General features: G+C 40.4%; 1 protein-coding gene across 1 annotated transcript in view; it reads right to left on the reverse strand.

Moving 5' to 3' along the window:
- Nucleotides 1-649: 649 nt before the first annotated feature.
- NSUN7 (NOP2/Sun RNA methyltransferase family member 7) overlaps nucleotides 650-20,822 on the reverse strand; it is an 89,936-nt gene continuing 69,763 nt past the window's right edge. Inside the window, exons 7-12 of the mRNA XM_089654020.1 lie at nucleotides 19,425-19,635; nucleotides 16,003-16,146; nucleotides 11,899-12,000; nucleotides 7,495-7,612; nucleotides 6,918-7,041; nucleotides 650-5,906 (exon numbers count right to left, since the gene is read on the reverse strand). Coding sequence (XP_089510146.1) covers nucleotides 5,271-5,906; nucleotides 6,918-7,041; nucleotides 7,495-7,612; nucleotides 11,899-12,000; nucleotides 16,003-16,146; nucleotides 19,425-19,635 — 1,335 coding nt within the window. The 3' untranslated portion in view covers nucleotides 650-5,270. The remainder of the gene's footprint in view (nucleotides 5,907-6,917; nucleotides 7,042-7,494; nucleotides 7,613-11,898; nucleotides 12,001-16,002; nucleotides 16,147-19,424; nucleotides 19,636-20,822) is intronic.

Below are 20,822 nucleotides of genomic sequence, written 5' to 3' on the forward strand. Positions count from 1 at the left end.
AAATTCTGTCTTTGAATCATCTCTTTTGTAGGACTTCATATTCTGTATACTTAGCTACTTGGATGAAGAAATTATACCAGCCAACATACAGATGCCAGTGCTCCGATACCGTTTCCACAGGATGACGCACTGATGCCTCTTGTCCAAGATTCAGGGGCTCTCCTAGCACTCTCATTCATATGTTATGGAGATGTCAGATCCCAGCGCTTCTATATTTTTTCCAGGTCTGCAAACATATTGCCCTGAGGAGGTTAGCACCCCTATCTACTACCCACTTAGACTGGCTGAAAGCTGTAAATGAAACTATAGTGAAAGAAAAATGTATCTACTGTATACCAAGTGGGTATGTTCTAGGAAATTGATTAAATGATCAGAGCCCTGGTTAAACACTCCAGGAATAGCTCCTAGATCTCTAGTTTTGGATAGGATATTTGTATAGCCCAGGAAGACTGAGTATTTTTATTTAACTTATGAGCTGTACCTGACATCATGCTCCTCAGGGTTATACTTTTTTTGCAGCCCCTTACAGGTGGAAAATGGTGTCTTATAGGGAGATTAAAGTGACTGGAGTTACAGTATGTCCTGTGGAGAATATGCAATTATTCTTTTTTGATGTACGGCAATAAATAAAACAACTCCAGTCAACAGGTTGCTTTGACAATTGTTTATTAAATGATAACACTCTACAATTCAATTGCATTGTTGTTGGTGTTATTGTAACACATAACACACTGTGGTCTGTTTCAGGTTCCATTGGATGCATCAGCATTCATTTACCTTGGCAACTGTTTGCTTTAGGTATGGAGGTATGGTGTTTCCAATGTTCTAAGAATCCTGGGGGGGGGGGGGGGTTGTGGAGAAAAGGGTTTTTTTGTATGTTTTCTTTTTCTGTTTGTGTAAAAAAAATTTGCAGTAGTAAAAAATGATCTGATTAAGAATAAAAAAAATGTTGAGCTTTAACTAAATCTGTAATAATCTCCCATTGTGTGTATGGGGTACTGTACTTTTGGCAACTTTCTTAAATTAAACGTAAACCAATTCATTAAACTCTCATAAAACATTTACCATGTAAATGTAATTTAAAACTAATTTTCAATCTTTTTAAATCTACAGGTTCTACAGGTTTTATTTTAATTATACCTGGTGATCCTGTTATCATCAGGAAACGCACCCTGAGCAATGACTCATCCACCTTACTAACCGTTCTGTATCAGCCACCCCTCTCTGCCAATCCCTCCACTGGCTTCCCATTGCCCAACGGATACAATTCAAAACATTAACAATAACATATAACGCCATTTATAACTCTGCCCCAAATTACATCACCGATCTTGTCTCTAAATATCACCCAAACCGTACTCTCCGCTCCTCGCACGACCTCCTGCTCTCTAGCTCCCTTGTCTCCTCCTCCCATGCTCGTCTCCAGGACTTTTCCAGAGCTTCCCCCATCCTCTGGAATTTTCTACCCCAATTTATCAGACTATCGCCTTCTCTGCTCACTTTTAGGTGATCTCTGAAAACCTTTCTCTTCAGGGAAGCCTATCCTGCCGTCAGCTAATAATGGAATCTTCTACTCTTCCTACCAGTCCATCCCCCACAGTTGCTACCTTTTGTACCACTAGCCCCTCCCTCCTAGATTGTAACTGTATTGTTGCTGTATTGTCTCCCATTATATTATAAAGCGCTGAGCAAACTGTTGGTGCTATATAAATCCTGTATAATAATAATAATGACATGAACCTGAGTGCATGTACATGTAAAGGCATGAAGAGGCTTTAAAATATCCGAAGCATTTGAAGCAAAAACAAAAGAGAAAAACCATTATCTTCAAAAAGTAATATACTTGGCAATTGTTCTCCGTTACTGACTAGAATAGATATGCAGGTAGGAGCTCAGATTTTTATTCTGAAGTTCCTTATCTGCATGCTTTTTTCAGTATTTCAGAAAGAATTGAAGCCAGACAATTAGAATTTCCAAAAAGAATTCAGCAACAGCAGCCTACATATTGCCTCCATATTGCTGTCCATATTACTGTCAGTAAAGATCGTCTTTAAACTAGTGCATCAAGTCAACTGCAATTTTAGTTATAGCTATAATATCTCCCTAACAAAGTGAGGTTTATCATCAGTGATACTTCTCAAAAGACTCAACATTGGGGCTCCAAAGGCTGGAGCTAAAAGGAAATCTGCCATTGTTAAAAGATGGAGGATGCTACTAGTGTCCTCTGTTTCTAAAAATGTTAGCTGGCTGGTTTGCAACTGACCCTCTAGTTGTAATACTTTGAGTCATTGAGCAAGGATGCACATACGTCCTCATGCACACTGGAAGTTTTTACAGCGGCTGTTTTTGGCTTTTGGCATTTTTTTCTACAGCCAGTAAACTCCCCAGCATGTTATCCTATGTGTCCATGCATACATAGACTGTACTCAAAGTTTTTTGGCAGGGCGTTCTTTGCCTGGAAAAAAAAACAGAACTAGTGGGGTTTCTATGAGTTTTTTAGCTGTAAAAACGGTAATGCTGAAACACACGGCAAAACGCGGTAAAATGCGGCAAACTGGTGGGTTGTTTTAGCAAAAAAATATTTTTTGTTCCTAAAAAAAATGCTAAAAAACGCAAATGTGACAAAACGCCGCTAAACACTAATACAAAAATGCTAATAAAACGTTGCAAAACACATTTTTAACGTGACTTTACACAGCTAACGTTACTAGCATTCTGAAAACGCACAGTGTGCATGGAGACTAAGGATGCCTGATTTTATCTTGACTTACCTGATCTGCATATTTACTAAATGTCAGTGACTTAGAATGCACTGAAGCCACTGAGAGATCATAACAGCCAGGAAAGCAGCATTTTCAGAAGGTCAGCAGTGGTATTCCTATAGATCTTTCATGGCAAGTTTATTTTAAAGTAAAGGCAAAACTTTTTTTTTTCATTTTGGATAAAGTAAGGGATGGTTGTAACCCCTGTCATTTTTTTTAGCCATCTATGTCCCATTGGGGAGATTTCCCTTAAATTTCTGTTACATAACAAAACAGGAAGTGAATGGAAATCCCTCCAAAGTGAAGGAATTCCTTGTTTTCACCAGGGTCCCCAGGAGTACTGACCCTATTGGAAGTTTTCCCCTCTATTACAGTTCTGCGGATAACCCATAATTTGGGATTTTCCTTCACTTTCAGTGATATCGCTAAAAAAGGACAAATAAAAAGGGTGAATTTCCCTAACGGGGACACAGATGGCAATAAAAACCTGACGTGTTTTAATCCCTCCCCACTCTATCCAAAGCTAAAAACGTTTTGCCTTTAGTTATACTTTGAAAGACTGGAAAGTGTAGATTTGCATCTCACAAGGAGAGACATCTGTGATATAAAAAGGCTGTAGAAAGTCTACCAGCAGCAGTAATGCTGGCTCTAATGTCACATGAGGTTTAAAAGGATTCTAAAGCAGTGGTCTCCAAACTGCAGCCCGAGGGTGTGATGTGGCCCTTTGCTTGCCTTTATCCGACCCTCGGGGCACTTTTCCTCAGACTGATACAAGACACTATTCCTTTCCTCCAAACAATGGGGCATAATTACTACTGATGTCAACAATGAGGCACTATTTCTCCCACTGACACCAACGATGGGGCACTATTCCTCCCACTGACACCACTGATGGGGCACTATTTCCCCCCACTGACACCAACAATAGGACACTATTCCTCCCACTGACACCAATGATAGGGCACTTTTCCTGCCACTGACACCAACAATAGGACAATATTCCTGAAACTGACACCAATGATGGGGCACTATTCCTCCCACTGACACCAATGATGGGGCACTATTCCTCCCACTTACACCATTGATGGGGCACTATTTTCCCCCCACTGAAACCAACAATAGGACACTATTCCTCCCACTGACACCAATGATGGGGCACTATTCCTGTCACCGACACCAATGATCGGGCACTATTTCCCCCCAATGACACCAACAATAGGACACTATTCCTCAAACTGACCAATGATGGGGCACTATTCCTCCCACTGACACAACTGGGCACTATTCCTCCCATTGACACCAACAATTGGGCATTATTCCTTCCACTTACACAAATGAAGAGGGGCTATTCGTCCCCCTAATACCAAAGATGGGTTGTTTACTCCCACTGATGCTGGGACAATTTCTACTCCCAATGGCTACAGTCTGGCCCCCCGAAAGTCTGATGGACAGTAAACTGGCCCTATGTTTAGAAAGTTTGAAGACCCCTGTTCTAAAGGTTGTAATTTAAAAAAAAAAATCACAAATCAAACATGTTATACTTATCTGTTCTGTAAAATGGTTTTGCACAGAGCAGCCCCAGTCCTCTTCTTTTTGGTTCCTCTCAGGTGGTCTTGGCTCCTTCCCCCTGCTGAGTGCCCCCATTAGCAAGCCTCTTGCTATGGGGATACTCGAGCAGGTTAGCTCCCGAGCCATGCTCCTGTGAATGCACATTGTCCATTCACACACAGAGTGCTGCTCAGCACCCCCCTCCTCATTGGCTCACTGGTTGTGATTGACAGCAGCAGGAGCCAATTGTTCCCACTGCTGTGTGTGCTAATGAAGAGAGAAAGACCCAGTAGAACCGCGGCATTCATACACATCGCTGGATCAAGATGGAGCTCAGGTAAGTATAAGGGGAGCTGCACCCAGAAGGTTTTTTACCTTAATTCATAGAATGTTTTCAGGTATAAAACCTTTCGCCTTTAGGACCACTTTAAGACAAGTGCTTTAGCGAGATTTTAATTGTAGCAAAGCAATCGCTGATATTGGAATATGTCATGAAAGGCAAGTCTAGTGATATCATAATATTAATAGAACACACTAAACTTATTCTACTAAATATTTGTAATATATAGAAGGAATATTTAAAATCTTTTACATTTCATTTACTTAGGCTAAAGTTAGGGTTTTTATTCAATGTCATTATAGACTATTCTTCTACAACAGATTTCAGGTAACAATGAAGCGAACAGTAACAGTTTATCCCTGAAAATTACTGCACAAGGTAATGTATTTATATCATAGATACTGTATGCTACTACATTCTAGCACATTACAACTCATTGGCAAGTTAAATAGATTGGTCTGTTTAAAGAAGGACAGTATGGTATGTAAATATCACTTGATCTAAACTAAATACTAACTATAAAACATTAAAAAACACTAATTTCAAATACAAAAAAAATTTAAATGTGTGTTATAGTGTTAAATAAAACCAGTAAAAAAAGTAGAAAAACAACAGTGTGTTCAGTGCCAGGGCTTGGGATGTCGGACTGCAGTCCACGGTGTGCTTTCCTTGGTCTTGCCTACAAAAGGTACAGCTGTAATAAAGGGATCTTGGGGACTGCACCTGATGCCAGAGTGCCAGCGCTGGTGATGATAATGGACTGGACTGCGGTTCTTGACATCGGATGGGGAACTGTACTGGAATGGAACAGTCACTGGAGGCAGCATAATCTGGACCGGCTTCAGTGGAATCATCTTATCTTCTGGCTTTGGTCTGATGGCACTTGTCTCTCGGTTTTTGGACAAGAAAGAGAAATTACTTGGATTCTTCATTGTTACAGACATAATGGGAATGCCACTTTGTTTCGGTGCCTTCGTAAACTGTAAAGAGTCGGTATAGTTTTTGTGAGAAGAAGATCGGTCATGTTGGTCTTTTGGTGTTCTTGGGCTCATCAAATTATTTTCACGGTTTAGGAACTCATTGATCTTTGCTTGAGCGTTTGAAATAGCTGGGGTGGTTTTAAGATTTTGTGCTTTTGATTTCTTCTTTTTGTCATCTTTTCTTGGAGATTTTGCAAACTGAATGCCACTAAGCAATCCCTTAGCAGCAGCTCGAGCCAAAATATCTTCAGGAGAGACAGACTGAGAAGGAGCCGTCTAGAGTAGAAGCAATGTAAAGAAAGTCACCTTGGTTATCAGACAAAATAGTCTGCTTCTCAAATATATTGGAGATAAGAACCCATTACGTGGTTAGAGTGTTGAATGTGTGTTGAATGTTTTTTTTTTTTCACAATGCATTTAAGATCATCACAAAACTCAAATATAAAATAATAAAAACAAATGTTTCTCAGTCCCCCTACCCCAAATGTATGAAAGATATTATTTAAGAGGACCGGTCATGATAAAACTAATGCAAGACCAGTTGCTGCCTTGTCAATGTTTTGGTCTCACACAGTGCACACAGTGCAGCCTAATCTCACCCTCTACTTAAGGCAGAAGAATAGGATACAGACAACGTAACTAAAGCTAAATAAGGAGGCAAATGCAAATCATTTATAAGAAATTCTGCACACTTTTGAAGTGATTGAGAATTTTTGCAAAAGCCCAGTTGCAACTGGTTCTCTCAAAGTCAACCTTTAAAAACAATATGTTATTAACATTTTATCATCCCACAGCACTGGATAACCAGGGAGAGCCCCAAGTTTATTAATGTTCATTAGGGCAACCTAATCATTGCATTGCGGTAATATGTGGCAAAACCTGCATGTAAGTTCACCTAAGTACTTTGTGCTGCCATTCATGTTGCCACTGTTACAGTAACAGGCAATGCATCTGCGCAACACACATAGTATACATTGTGGTGTGCCGCATTTATAAAAAGTGTAAACTTTGATTTTCGTGCCATGTATTGGCAGGGCATTAATACTAAAGCTGCTGTCTTAATGCATTGCACAATAATCTATGTGCATGAATGCACTGCAACAGCCTAGAGAAATGTGAATTCTCCCTAAATACTGTAAGGTTTAATTGACACAAATTATTTAAATGTCTATATTGATTTTTTACTTTATTTAATGTCTAAAAGTCTTTGATTGGATGTGTGCCATATACAGTACACCCACACACCAAGTTTAATATGTATTTATAATATATTTACAGTTCTCTCACCTCTCTTGTCATGACAGCAAGAAAACAGCCATTGCAATTATTCGATGGATCCATTTTGAAGAACTTATCACAAGCAGTTTCCATTTCTGCTGGAGGGCAAACAGAAATAACAGGTGGACTCAGCCTGCAAGAAACATCATGACTGGTGAAAAAAAAGCAGAACCGTAATGTGAAAAGATTGTTGGTCATCTCTGAAGTGTTTTAGAATTACAAAAGGCCCAAAGAGCTTACTGCCTTGCGGTCTTTGGTAAAATATGAAGCCAAAGATGCCTGTTTTTGTAAGTACTAGTGGTTATAGAAGGTCGGTATACCCACTGAATTTGTTGTTACTCCAACGGGTGAATTGCAGGCAAATTTACAGTGGTTGAATTTTGGTGCTCACCTATAGTGCCCTGTGTATTCTCCCCCTGGTGAACAAGCTCAGCCCTGGCTGACTTGAGTTTGTTAGGCCCAACCCTAAATTTACTAACCCACAATGCAACATGACAACTAGCAGAAGCGTTTCTTTTCTAATTGATTTATGTGACCTTTAGTGTAATAATAGATATAACACATGCAAGTGCTAACAATGTTTTACCTGTATGGCTTTACTTTGGTTCCATCCATCTTGAACTGAAGGGCCTGGCTGATGACATTTTCATTCTCCTGTTGATACACTGAGCGTGTACAGTATACAATAGTATGCACTTTATTAACTGGAAGGAAAAGACACAACAGATAAACAGAAGCCTTTTTATTGTCATAAATGGAAGGCTGTGAATATGGCATTTGGTCCAGGCCCTGGCCTACTTGTATAGATATCAGTAATAGTCCCTTCCAGTGCCCCATTCCTGGTGTCAGTGGGAGGAACAGTGCCTCATCCCTGATGTCAGTGGGAGGAACAGTGCCTCGTCCCTGATGTCAGTGAGAGGAACAGTGCCCCGCCCCTGGTGTCAGTGGGAGGAACATACCCCCATCATTGGGGTCAGAGGGAGGAATAGTGCCCCATCGTTGATGTCAGTGGGAAGAATAACGCCCCATTGTTGGTGTCAGTGGGAAGAATAGCGCCCCATCGTTGGTGTCAATGCAAGGAATAGAGCTTCATATCAGTGGAAGGAAAAGTGCCCCAAGGGCTGGAAAAATGCGAGCAAAGGGCTGCAGTTTGGGGACCCCTTTGTCCTCTGGATATTTAGGAAGACGAGAAACCCTTTATTTTAAAGTGTACGGCCTCTTCTTTTTTTTTACCAAAACTTCAAGATATAACCTTCTTCCTAGTATTTACAGCATATAGCACTGACCTATTAAGCAGTATTTTATAGTAGTATACTGAGTTAGATAGAACCAGTCACATCAGTCCTACCCTTTAAGAAACTTACAATTTTTTGTTATCTATATCACACTCTTACACTCTTGCATACCAACTAACATGCTAGCATGTTTGTTTGTTTTTTACTGTGGGAAGAAACTGGAGTTGCCAGAGGAAATCATGGTGATCCTACAAAGAACATAAAACATAAAAACATTTGTTGTATTTGAAACCCAGACCCTGAGCAGCAAGAGTTTAATGCATTTTATCAACATTTTGTCCATGAAAAATATCATTTTCATGCTAATCTCTTCAGGAAATTATTTCATTTATATTTATTAAGATGGAATCACGGTGCTGATCCACGTCTATCTTAAGCCAGCCCTGGCTTCCAAACCAACTCTGCAGGCATTTTAGCTAGTTAGGAGATCTTGGTCATATGAGGGATGTCCTAAAAACCATATGCTAGGACATACCATGGACATACCTTGTACACTTGCAGCCTCTTACCCAGTCTTGGTCAAATTGCCACTAAAATTGTCAAGACCCAGCTGTCATTTTGACAGACGGGCCCTTCTCTGTGCTTCAGAATCTCTGTGTAAATGATACCTGCAAATAATGTCTGCATGCATAATTAATGAATATATTGTAAGGATATGATTGTAACAATGTATTCACACTATTTCTTTCATGTGCAGATCAGAGGACTTTCATTTAAGCTGTACATAATGTCAGTTAAAGTAGAATTCCAGTCAACCCTAACTACTCTTAAAAATGTCCCCTCCCCCCTCTTAACGCCTCTTCTGACTAACCTGTGTAAAAAAAGATCTGCATGCTTTCCTTTTTCAAGCTGCTCCAGTCCCATCCCGTGATCTCCCCTGTGTCAGCCAGTGGCAGTTACAGGGGAATGGAGAGAGTGATCGACAATGGCTCGTAATTGCTGAGCGGTGATGTCACCCATAGGCTTACTAGTTTGTGCTCCCTCTACTCCCTTGCAGCCAGAGCTGGCTGACAGAGGGGAGCCGATCACTGGACTGGACCAGAGGAGACAGAAAATACATAAGTCTACTTATGAAGGTTAGTCAGAATAGGTGTTCGGAGGGAGTTACATAGTTAGTCTGGCTGAAAAAAGACAAAAGCCCATCCAGTTCAACCATTAAAAAAAAAAGTTAAAATCCTATACCCACAGTTGATCCAGAGGAAGGCAGAAATACCCAGCAAAGTATGATCCAATTTGCTCCTGCTGGGAAAAAAAAATTCCTTCCTGATCCCCCGAGAGGCAATCAGATATTCCCTGGATTAACTTTACCTATAAATGTTAGTATCCAGTTATATTCTGTGTATCCAAGAAAGAATCCAGGACTTTTTTTAAAGCAATTCACTGAGCTGGCCAGAACCAACTCTTGAGGGAGTCTATTCCACATTTTCACAGCTCTCACTGGGAAGAAACCTTTCCGTGTTTAGAGATTACATTTCTTTTCCTCTAGACGTAAAGAGTGCCCCCTTGTCCTCTGTGATGACCTCAGGGTGAATAGCTCTACACCGAGTTCACTATATGAACCACTGATGTATTATACATGTTGATTATATCCCCCCTTAATCTCCTCTTCTCAAGAGAGAATAAATTCAGTTCCTCTCATTTTTCCTCATAACTGATCTCCTCCATGCCTCGTATCAATTTAGTTGCCCTTCTCTGCACTTTCTCCAGTTCCCCAATGTTCTTTTTGTGACTTGGTGTCCAAACTTTTACTGCAGATGAGGTATTACTAATGATTTGTACCGGGGTAATATGATATCTCTCTCTCTGGAGTCTATACCTCTTTTAATACAAGAGAGGATTTTGCTCGCTTTAGATATCGCAGCTTGGCATTGCATGCCATTATTAAGCTTGTGATCTACCAGAACTCCCAGATCCTTCTCCCCCTAGTATGTATGATGCATGCATATTCTTAGCCCCCAAGTGCAGAACCTTACATTTATCAACATTAAACCTCATTTGCCACATAGTTGCCCAATTAAACAGTGCATTGAGGTCGGCTTGTAAGTTGAAGACATCCTGTAAGGACGTTATTCCATTGCACAGCTTGGTGTCATCTGCAAAGACTGAAATGGCAATTATAATCGCAGACCCTATATTGTTTATAAATATATTAAAAAGTAAGGGTCCCAACGCTGAACCTTGGGGTACACCACTGACACCCCTAGACCATGAAAAGTATGAATCATTAACCACTACTCTTTGAATACGATGTTTTAGCCAGTTTTCTATCCATTTACATACAGATTTTTCCAAGCCCGTAGATTTCACCTTACACATTAGCTGTGTGTGTGGGGAACTGTGTCAAATGCTTTTGAAAAATCCAAGTATACCACGTCCACCGCCACCCCTCTGTCCAAGGTTTTGCTCACCTCCTCATAAAAATAAATCAGACTTGTTTGACAACTTCTGTCTTTCATGAATCCATTCTGTCTGTTGCTAAAAATATTTTTTTCCAGCAAGAACTCATCTATGTGATCTTTTATTAAACTCTCCAGTATCTTCCCAACTACAGAAGTTAAACTAAAAGGTCTATAATTACTTGGTAAAGATTTTGACCCCTTTTTAAATATTGGCAACACATTGGCCTTACGCCAATCCAGTGGTACTATGCCAGCCATTAAAGAGTCCCTAAAAATGGGAAACAATGGCTTTGAAATGACAGAGCTCAATTCTTTAAGGACCCGTGGGTGTATGCCATCTGGTCCAGGTACTTTATTCACTTTTATTCTGTCTAAATATTTTTGGATTATATCAATTGTGAGCCAATGTGGATCATCTGGAGCTATGTCAATACCATGCCCATTATGGACAAGAGCTCCCCCATGCTCCTTTGTATACACAGAGCTGAAGAAGGTATTTAATAAATTTACCTTCTCTTTATCCTCAGTCATCCACTCTAGATTATTTTGTAAAGGGCCTACATGCTCAGACCGAACCTTTTTACTATTAATATATTTGAAGAATTTTTTGGGGTTGGTCCTGCTATCTTTTTCAATCTGTCGTTCGTTTTCAATTTTTGTGGCTTTTATTTCCTTTTTGCATATTCTGTTACATTCTTTGTAATGTTTAAACGATGATAGCGTTCCTTCATTTTTATAAATAATAAAAGCTCTTTTCCTATTATCGATAGCTTTTTTAACTTTGGCTGTAAGCCACATAGGTTTGATTTTTAGCCTTTTAAACTTGTTGCCCATGGGAATATATTTTGCAGTGTGTTCACATACAGTCTTTTTGAAGAACTCCCATTTTGTGTTGTGTTCATCAATGCCAATATTCCCTCCCAGTCTAAGTCTTGGAGAGCAGCTCTCAGCCTTGGAAAATTAGCTCTCTTAAAATTGAGCGTTTTTATTTTTCCCATATGTGCTTGCTGTTTACAGCTAACAATAAAGAGTAGTTAGGGTTTAACAGGAATCTCACAATTGTGGCAAATAAGGAGCTGAGGAGAACAGTGAAAGATGCAATGCAATATAACCAGGGCAGATTTAGTAGCTGTTGGCTGCATACAGAATCCTGGAGTCTCAGAATACTAGGGTACGGTGCCTTTTTTAAGGTTTAAAATGCCCAGTACATGAAAAAGACATGCAATATACTTGTCCTAATCTTGTACAGTATTGACCCTGATCAAACAAAAGAGTGTTAGAATACTGATCACCTACATTTCATAGCATGGTTCATCTCAGACAGCTGCTGTTTGGCCAGATTGTTCAGTCTCTCAGCTGACAAGGACCCTTGCGAAAGATCCTGAAGCAGAGAGGTGTCTGTACAAGAGAATACATACATTTGCTTATTTTACAGGAACATTAAACACAAATGCACATAAAGCATGTTTAGCTGCACCTTTAATATAAGATTCTTATTGTATGGTTAAGGGGTATAAAAATTTGTAATGACACACCTAAAGGTAATCTGTCACAAAGGAAATATGTGAGTGAGAAGTCTCAGGAGGTAGCCAACATACTCCAGCTCCTGAGTTGCGTGTAAATCTGGCCAAACACTGACTGAAATTAGGCTGGTTCAGTAGGGACTGGCCAAATTTTGATCAGTGTGTGCCAGTCACAGCTCACCAGATAGAAAATCTTCTTTGATCAGCGGCTGCAGCTGCTGATTGGTGTTTTCCGATACAAGTCCCACCTGGAAGAGGATTTCTCCATCCATCTTGTTGGCTGAATGAAAAAAACTATCAGTGTATGGCCAGCTTTATTTATGAGGAAGTCATTACAGTGGAGCTAAACAGCTGATGTTTTGCTAACCAGGAACTTGCATGGAGCCTGGAAAACTGAAAAAAGACAGTTTCTTTTTAAGGCTTTTCACAACTGGTTTTCACTTTGGAGCGGAGAACAGGATTTTCTAATCACTACCATTGGGACATTCCCAAGCAAAATAATGAGGGGTGGGAAACAGCCCTATTAAAGGGCTGTCTGAAGGACTTAAGGTCCAAAACTTACATTAGCCAATGTTTGAAAATCCACCTTATAGAATTTTGTAAAGGTATGTTCCATAGGCCCGGTAGCTGCATTACAGACCTGAGATGCTGAGACTTGATATTGAAACATCCAAGAAGCACTTATGCCCTTCACAGAATATGCTCTTACCGGAAAGCAGAAACTTACCCTTGCTGGCTATAAGCCTGAATAAAACAACCTGCCTGACCCATCTAGCAATAGTAGAATGAGAGGCTGTTTGACTCTTTTGCAATCCCTTCTGTAAGATAAACAGTGAGTCCAGCCTACTTAAAGGTGCTGTAGCTCAGAGATGTGCCCTTATAGCTCGAACTCTATCTAAACAACGTAAAGCCACTTCTTTTGGCTTCTTTTTAGGGTTGAGCCAAAAAGACAATGTCTTGATTAATGTGAAATGACAACACTAGGTTCAAATCCTGTGGTTCAGAAAAGGTTTACATACAGAAAGAGCTATGTCCCCCACGCACTGCACAAATGTCTTTACCAGTGAATGCAAAGCCAACAGCTAGATAAGTATAGCTAAAGCCGAAATCTGGCCTCTCATAGTATTCATAGCCAAATAATGACCAACCTTGAATAGAGAAGCCCTAAGATATGCTTTCCATATACAGTTGTGTCCAAAATAACAGCAGTGTGTTGAAAAAAGTGAATAAAGCTCAAAATCCTTCTAATAGCTTTTTTTTCCATACACACAAATGCATTGGGAACACTACACATTCTATTCCAAATCAAAACATGAAGAAAAATATATCAAATTTGTGTTGTTCCTCTAAAATAATTGAAGAAAAGTGAATATAAAAATAGCAGTGTTTGCATTCTTCTTTACAAACTGTTTTGCATGAAGTCAACCAACTTCTGGCACCTGTGAACAGGTATTCCAGCCCAGGATGATTGGACTACATTCCACAGTTCTTCTCTATTTCTTGGTTTTGCCTCAGAAACTGCATTTTTGATGTCACCCCACAAGTTTTCTATTGGAATAAGATCCGGGGATTGGGCTGGCCGCTCCATAATGTCAATCTTGTTGGTCTGGAACCAAGATGTTGCACATTTACTGGTGTGTTTGGGGTCGTTGTCTTGTTGGAACACCCATTCCAAGGGCATTTCCTCTTCAGCATAAGGCAGCATGACCTCTTCAAGTATTCTGATGTATTCAAACTGATCCATGATCCCTGGTATGCGATAAATAGACCCAACACCGTAGTATGAGAAACATCCCCATATCATGATGCTTGCACAACCATGCTTCAATGTCTTCACAGTGTACTGTGGCTTGAATTCAGTGTTTGGGGGTCATCTGACAAACTGACCCAAAAAGAACAATCTTACTTTCATCAGTCCACAAAATGTTGCGCCATTTCTCTTTAGGCCAGTCAATGTGCTCTTTGGCAAATTGTAACCTCTTCAGCACATGTCTTTTTTTCATTTTCAACAGTGGGACTTTGCGGGGGCTTCTTACAGATAGTTTGGCTTCACATAGGCATCTTCTAATTGTAACAGTACTAACAGGTAACAAAAGACCTTCTTGGTCTTCCTGGAGCTGATTGTTGGCTGAGTCCTTGCAATTATGGCTACTCTTCTATCCAAATGGTAGTTTTTCACTTTTTTCCACGTCTTTCAGGTTTTGGTTGCCATTTTAAAGCATTTGCGATCATTTTAGTTGAGCAGCCTATCATTTTCTGCACTTCTTTATATGTTTTCCCCTCTCCAATCAATTTTTTAATCAAGGTACACTGTTCTTCTGAACAATGTCTGGAACGACCCATTTTCCTCAGAGTTTCAGAGAGAAATGCACTGTAACCAGCATGTACAACATTTGCTGCCTTCCTTCCTTAAATAAGGGCAATAATTGCCACCTGTTTTTCAAAGAATGAATGACCTCACTAATAGAACTCCACACTGCTATAATTTTGAAAATGCCCCTTTCAATTAGTGATTCAATTACACAGAACCATCAGCATGCATGTCATGAGTGTTGGGTCTGTTGGATTTCTATTGCTCTACTACACCTGCTAGTAAATTATTTGCCATGTAGAAATATAATTTCTACCAAAAACAGTGACTGATCAGGTTAGTGATGTCTGACTGCTATTATTTTAAACACAACTGTACAATGGTAAACCCTTTGAAAAGACAGCTTTCTGTCTTCTAGAAATCTGTATAACAGAGTCTAAAAGAATGCCCTCTACCTCTATCCTGCTTAGTAATTTTGGCAGTATCTGATGGGAGGAAGAAAAGGCATATATTCGACTAAACTGATACCACAGTTACTGGTGTGTCCAAAGTGAAAGCCCTCTGACTACAAATCTGTCCGGTTTATTATTTAAACTGTAAGTAAGCTTATCCACATCCAGAGTCCCCCACTTGTGATATATCTGCTGAAACACTTATACTTGTAAGGACCATTCCCTTGGATCTAGCTGCTAGTGACTTTATAAGGCTGCCTTCCAATCCTCAACCCCTGCAATGTGCACCACAGAGAAAGCCAGAACATGACATTCCCCCCAAGACAGAATGTGGAATGCCTTGCTGTCTGTTGCATGACTTCTTGTACCTCCATTATGACTTGCATATGCTACAGCAGTTGCAATATTGCAAATCTTTTTTATCTTCTCCCCGCTTGCAGTGGCAGGAATACTCCCTTATTGTGAAGTTGTCTTGTCTCCTGATTTAGGTAATTTTGGGGTCCATTTCGTCTTACAAAACTGAGACTTTTGTTTATTCTAAAAACATGAGATCTGAGCTGAGTGAAAAGAACATTTCTTAGCCCCCAACATAGAAGGCTTACTTACCAATGGTTAACTTTTTTCTATAAGGGCAACAAGGTCCCCCAACAAAATCTTGTGAATGAATGTGTCTAGGCCGTACCAAACAACCTATCTTCCTCAGAAGGCATTTTTTCCAACTGTTTTTTGCAGGGAAGTTTTCCTAACCAGTACTTTAACCACTAAATACACAACAGACATTAGAGCAATGTGGGATGCCTGGTAAACAGTACTTGGTCCCCTAAGGAATTTAAGAAATGTTTAAATATTTTGGTGAGTGTTCTTCTTTAAAGTGGTCTTTTATATTTATACAGCATATTACTAAGGCTCTTCAATATACAATAGTTTCCCTTTGACTGCAATACTGGTATTCAATGTGACCAGACATTTTTTTTGCCTATAAAGTAGGCGAACATACTGTCACCAAGATCACATTGGCCATGAAAGTTACCAAAGAATCCTCCAGAAGGATCCTAGTTCTAGCTACTTGAATCATGGCTTCTGTAGTCACAAACAATACAATTGTGATAATTACCTCCATGTTCATTTAGAATAAACTCCACAGGGTTGCTGACTCCTGATCCAGAGCACTGAGGTAGCAGAAGAATAAGACTGGCCTTTTGTAATCTAGGATCACTGTGGTCAATGTCAGTGAAACTCTCTTTGAGCATCTTTACATCTACAAAGCAAAATACTGGAGTCAGTACAAGTCATGGGTATGATGTACTCTAGCTAGTAAAGTAAACTATAAAAAGAACATAATATATAAAGAAGGTATATGGAAAAAGTAATCCCCCTGGAGGCAAATAGCTACATACAACTAAATACATATAGTACCTAGTTTTACCTTCAAAGCATCTGTATTTCTATTCATCCATTCCTGAGCTTTACAAAGCCCTGTCAGATAGAAGAGCTATGTTGCTGCCCAGACTTTTCTTCACTGAATTTAGGTAATGAGGTTGAGTAACCTTTCTGTCCCCAGCCTGTGACTCGAACATTTGTAAGCACACTGCAGCACACCTGACTGGCCTGTATTGCTGCCCCTCACTCTCCTAGTCTCACCTCTACCATCCAGTGGATTGCAAGAGGCAAATATAAGTCAGATTTAGGAACTTATACATTTTGTATAACAAAATAAATGTCATTTTTATTGTGCTTAACTACATTCACTAGTGTTTTCAAATCTACATCGAGTTGAGCTTTAAAGATGTTTCATCACAAGTTGAAAAGCTTGTTATATCTCAGTGCTGTGCTGTTCTTTAACAGCGTTGTCAGATCGCTAGCCCCTCCCCATCGCCTACCATGATCCAACGACGCTGAATAAAGGAGACTTCTAACTAACAGAACAGAGGAGAGGGCCCTGGAGCACACACAGCCTGCACAGCCCCGTCTGCTTCTGAATGCTGCAGACAGAACATGCATCTCTGTACCTCCTCTGCTCTATTTTTACAAATAAAAGACTGAGCCTACGATCTCTTGTAGGTGCCAACTAATTCAGAGAAGATTGCTACTATGGTAGCTGGCGTTTTGCATTGTGACAGCAGTTGGGGAGCAGTGCCGGTCATTCACCACATACAGTGAAGGAAATAAATATTTTATCCCCTGCTGATTTTGAATGCTTGCTCACTCACAAAGATATGATCGGTCTAAAATTCAAATGATAGGTGTATTGTAACACTGAGAGACAGAATAGCAAGCAAAAATTAAAAAGAAATGCATGTATAACAAATGATGCACTGGTTTGCATGTTCATGACGGAAAAAATTATTTGATCCCCTTCACAAAACATGACTTAGTACTTGGTGGCAAATCCCTTGTTGGCAATCACAGAGGTCAGACGTTTCCTGTAGTTGACCACCAGGTTTGCATACATCTCAGGAGGGATTTTGGCCCACTCCTCTTGGCAGATTCTCTCCAAGTCATTAAGGTTTGGTGGCTGACATTTGGCAACTTGAACTTTCAGCTCCCTCCACAGATTTTCAATCGGATTAAGGTCTGGAGACTGGCTAGGCCACTCCAGGACCTTAATGTGCTTCTTCTTGAGCCACTCCTTTGTTGCTTTGGCTGTGTGTTTTGGGTCATTGTCATGCTGAAACAGCCATCCACGACCCATTTTCAATGCCCTGGCTGAGGGAAGAAGGTTCTCACCAAAGATTTGATGGTACATTGCCCCATCCATCGTCCCTTTAATGTGGTGCAGTTGTCCTGTCCCCTTAGCAGAAAAACACCCCCAAAGCAGAATGTTTCCACCACCATGTTTGACAGTTCTTGGGGTCATAGGCAGCATTCCTCCACCTCCAAACACGGCAAGTTGAGTTGATGCCAAAGAGCTCGATTTTGGTCTCCTCTGACCACAACACTTTCAACCAGTCCTCCTCTGCATCATTCAGATGTTCAGTGGCAAACTTCAGAAGGGCCTGGACATGTGCTTTCTTGAGCAGAGGGACCTTGCGGGCAGTGCAGGATTTCAATCCTTATCGGCGTAGTGTGTTACCAATTGTTTTCTTGGTGACTGTGGTCCCAGCTGCCTGGAGATCATTGACAAGATCCTCACATGTAGTTCTGGGATGATTCCTCACTGTTCTCATGATCATTGACACTCCACAAGGTGAGATCTTGCATGGTGCACCAGACCTAGGGAGACTGACAGTTGTTTTGTGTTTCTTCCATTTGCGAATGATTGCACCAACTGTTGTCACCTTCTCATCAAGCTGCTTGGCGATAGTTTTGTAGCCCAGTCCAGCTTTGTGTAGGTCTACAATTTTGTCCCTGACTTCCTTGGACAGCTCTTTGGTCTTTGCCATGGTGGAGAGTTTGGAATCTGATTGTTTGATTACTCCTGTGGACAGGTGTCTTTTATACAGGTAACAAAATTAGATTAGCAGCACTCCCTGCTTCTAATCTCAGTTTGTTACCTGTATGAAAGACACCTGGTAGCCAGAAATCCTCCTGAATTTCCCTCATGAACATGCAAATCAGTGCATAATTTGTTAGACATGCATTTCTTTTGAATTTTTTGTTGCTATTCTGTCTCTCAGTGTTACAATACACCTACCATTCGATTTTTAGACTGATCATTTCTTTGTGAGTGGGCAAACATTCAAAATCAGCAGGGGATCAAATACTTATTTCCTTCACTGTAGTAAGCTGCTTGCTCTGGGAGAACTTGGCAGGAGAGAGGGCCAGTGGTGGATCTCAGATGAGGAAGACCGAGCTGCTCTGTGCCAAACCATTCCACAGAGCAAGTAAGAATGACTTGTTTGTTATTTTTTTATTGTCTTTAATATCACTTAAATAAAATTAATGATATTCAAGTATGTATTCTTAATTTTAAAAAGTGCCTTCTATTTTTCTCAGCCTCCTCCACATTCCACATTCCTATTTTTCAGCAGTGTGATCTGACTTCCTATTACAGGGTGGCTATACTTGTTCTCCATGTTGCTAATGTATGTAGGAGCGTAGCCATCCTCCCTTGCTTTTTCCCAAGATGGACTATGGGATGTGTAGTGTGTGATACACAGGACCGCAACTACCATTCCATACAAATTGAAGTTAGGGAGAAAAAGAGAGGTTTGCGAGCTCACAGAGGACAAAACAAGGAGGCATAAAACACAGTATGAAGCTATTTCATGAAAAATAGATTACAAGGCCATTGAGTAGTGGATGTGTATAGATTATCTTTGGAGAATAAGGATATTATTCAGTGTTGGCTTTACGCAAATGTGTAAATAAATATTAGAGCATTGTTTATAGCATTTTGCTATAATCAGTGCATTTAAAAATAACTATGCATCCATCCCTTCCTTCCTACGCACAAAATTAAAAATACACTGTAAGTGTCAGTGATGGAATGATATCATGATTGATATATAGTACTTTGCTGAAAATGTACATCAAGCTGTGTTCCTGTAGCATATGTATCTGACATAATATAGTTTTATTTCAGGAAAGACCTACTTTTACACTCCATGTTCTTGAAGATTTCCTGCATTTCTTCATCTCTGGATTCAGACTTAACCCCACATACATATATACTGCACATGCCCTGACTGGTCAGCACGGAGAGGTGGGCGATGGTAAAGTCTGGAAAAGGGTTGGCCACAATAATATCACTGTCCATGTTGTGCAAGGCTTTCACAGTATGTGCTGCAACACTGTGTGACTTGTCCTATAGAGAAAGAACAAATATGGCAAACATGGTTACAGTTGCAAGAAAAAGTATGTGAACCCCTTGGGATTACGTGGAGTTTTGCATGAATTGGGCATAAAATGTGCTCTGAACGTCATCTAAGTCACAACAATAGAAGAACACAGTCTGCTGAACATAATACTACACAAACATTAGATGTTGCCATGGTTTAATTGCACATAACATGTAAACATTCACAGGGCAGGGAGGAAAAAGTATGTGAACCTTTGGACTTAATAACTGGTTGACCCTCCTTTGGCAGCAATAACCTCAACCAACCCTTTTCCTGTAGTTGCAGATCAGACCTGCACAACGATCTGGAGTAACTTTGGACCACTCCTCTTCACAAAACTGTTTCAGTGTAGCAATATTCTTGGGATGTCTGATGTGAATCGCTCTCTTAAGGTCATGCCACAGCATTTCAATCGGGTTGAGGTCAGGACTCTGACTGGGCCACTCCAGAAGGCGTATTCTGTGCTGTTGCAGCCATTGTTTTGTTGAATTACTTGTATGCTTTGGGTCATTGTCCTGTTGCATCACCCATCCTCTGCGGAGCTTCAGTTGGCGGACAGATGGTTGTACGTTTTCCTGCAAAATGTCTTGATAAACTCTGGAATTCATTTTCCCATCAATGACAACAATCCATCCAGGCCCTGAGGCAGCAAAGCAGCCCCAAACCATGATGCTCCCTCCGCCATGTTTTACAGTGGGGATGAGGTTTTGATGTTGGTGTGCTGTGCCTTTTTTTCTCCACACATAGTGTTGTGTGTTCTTCCCAAACAACTCAATCTTGGTTTCATCTGTCCACGGTATATTTTGCCAGTAGTGCTGTGGAACATCCAGGTGCTCTTTTGCAAACTTCAAACGTGCTGCAATATTCTTTTTGTACAGCAATGGCTTGCTCCGTGGTGTCCTCCCATGTACTCCATTCTTGTTTAATGTTTTCCTTATTGTAGATGTGTCAACAAAAATGTTAGCATGTGCCAGAGATTTCTGTAGGTCTTTAGCTGACACTCTGGGATTCTTCTTTACCTCATGCAGCATTCTGCGCTGTGCTCTTGCAGTCATTTTTACAGGATGACCACGCCTAGGGAGAGTAGCAACAGTGCTAAACTTTCTCCATTTGTAGACAGTCTGTCTTACCGTGGACACATGAACATCAAGGC

Source organism: Staurois parvus, unplaced genomic scaffold (genome assembly GCF_062004578.1).
Source record: "Staurois parvus isolate SC_StPar_1 unplaced genomic scaffold, SC_StPar_1.0 ptg000734l, whole genome shotgun sequence".
In the NCBI taxonomy this organism is placed as follows: domain Eukaryota; kingdom Metazoa; phylum Chordata; class Amphibia; order Anura; family Ranidae; genus Staurois; species Staurois parvus.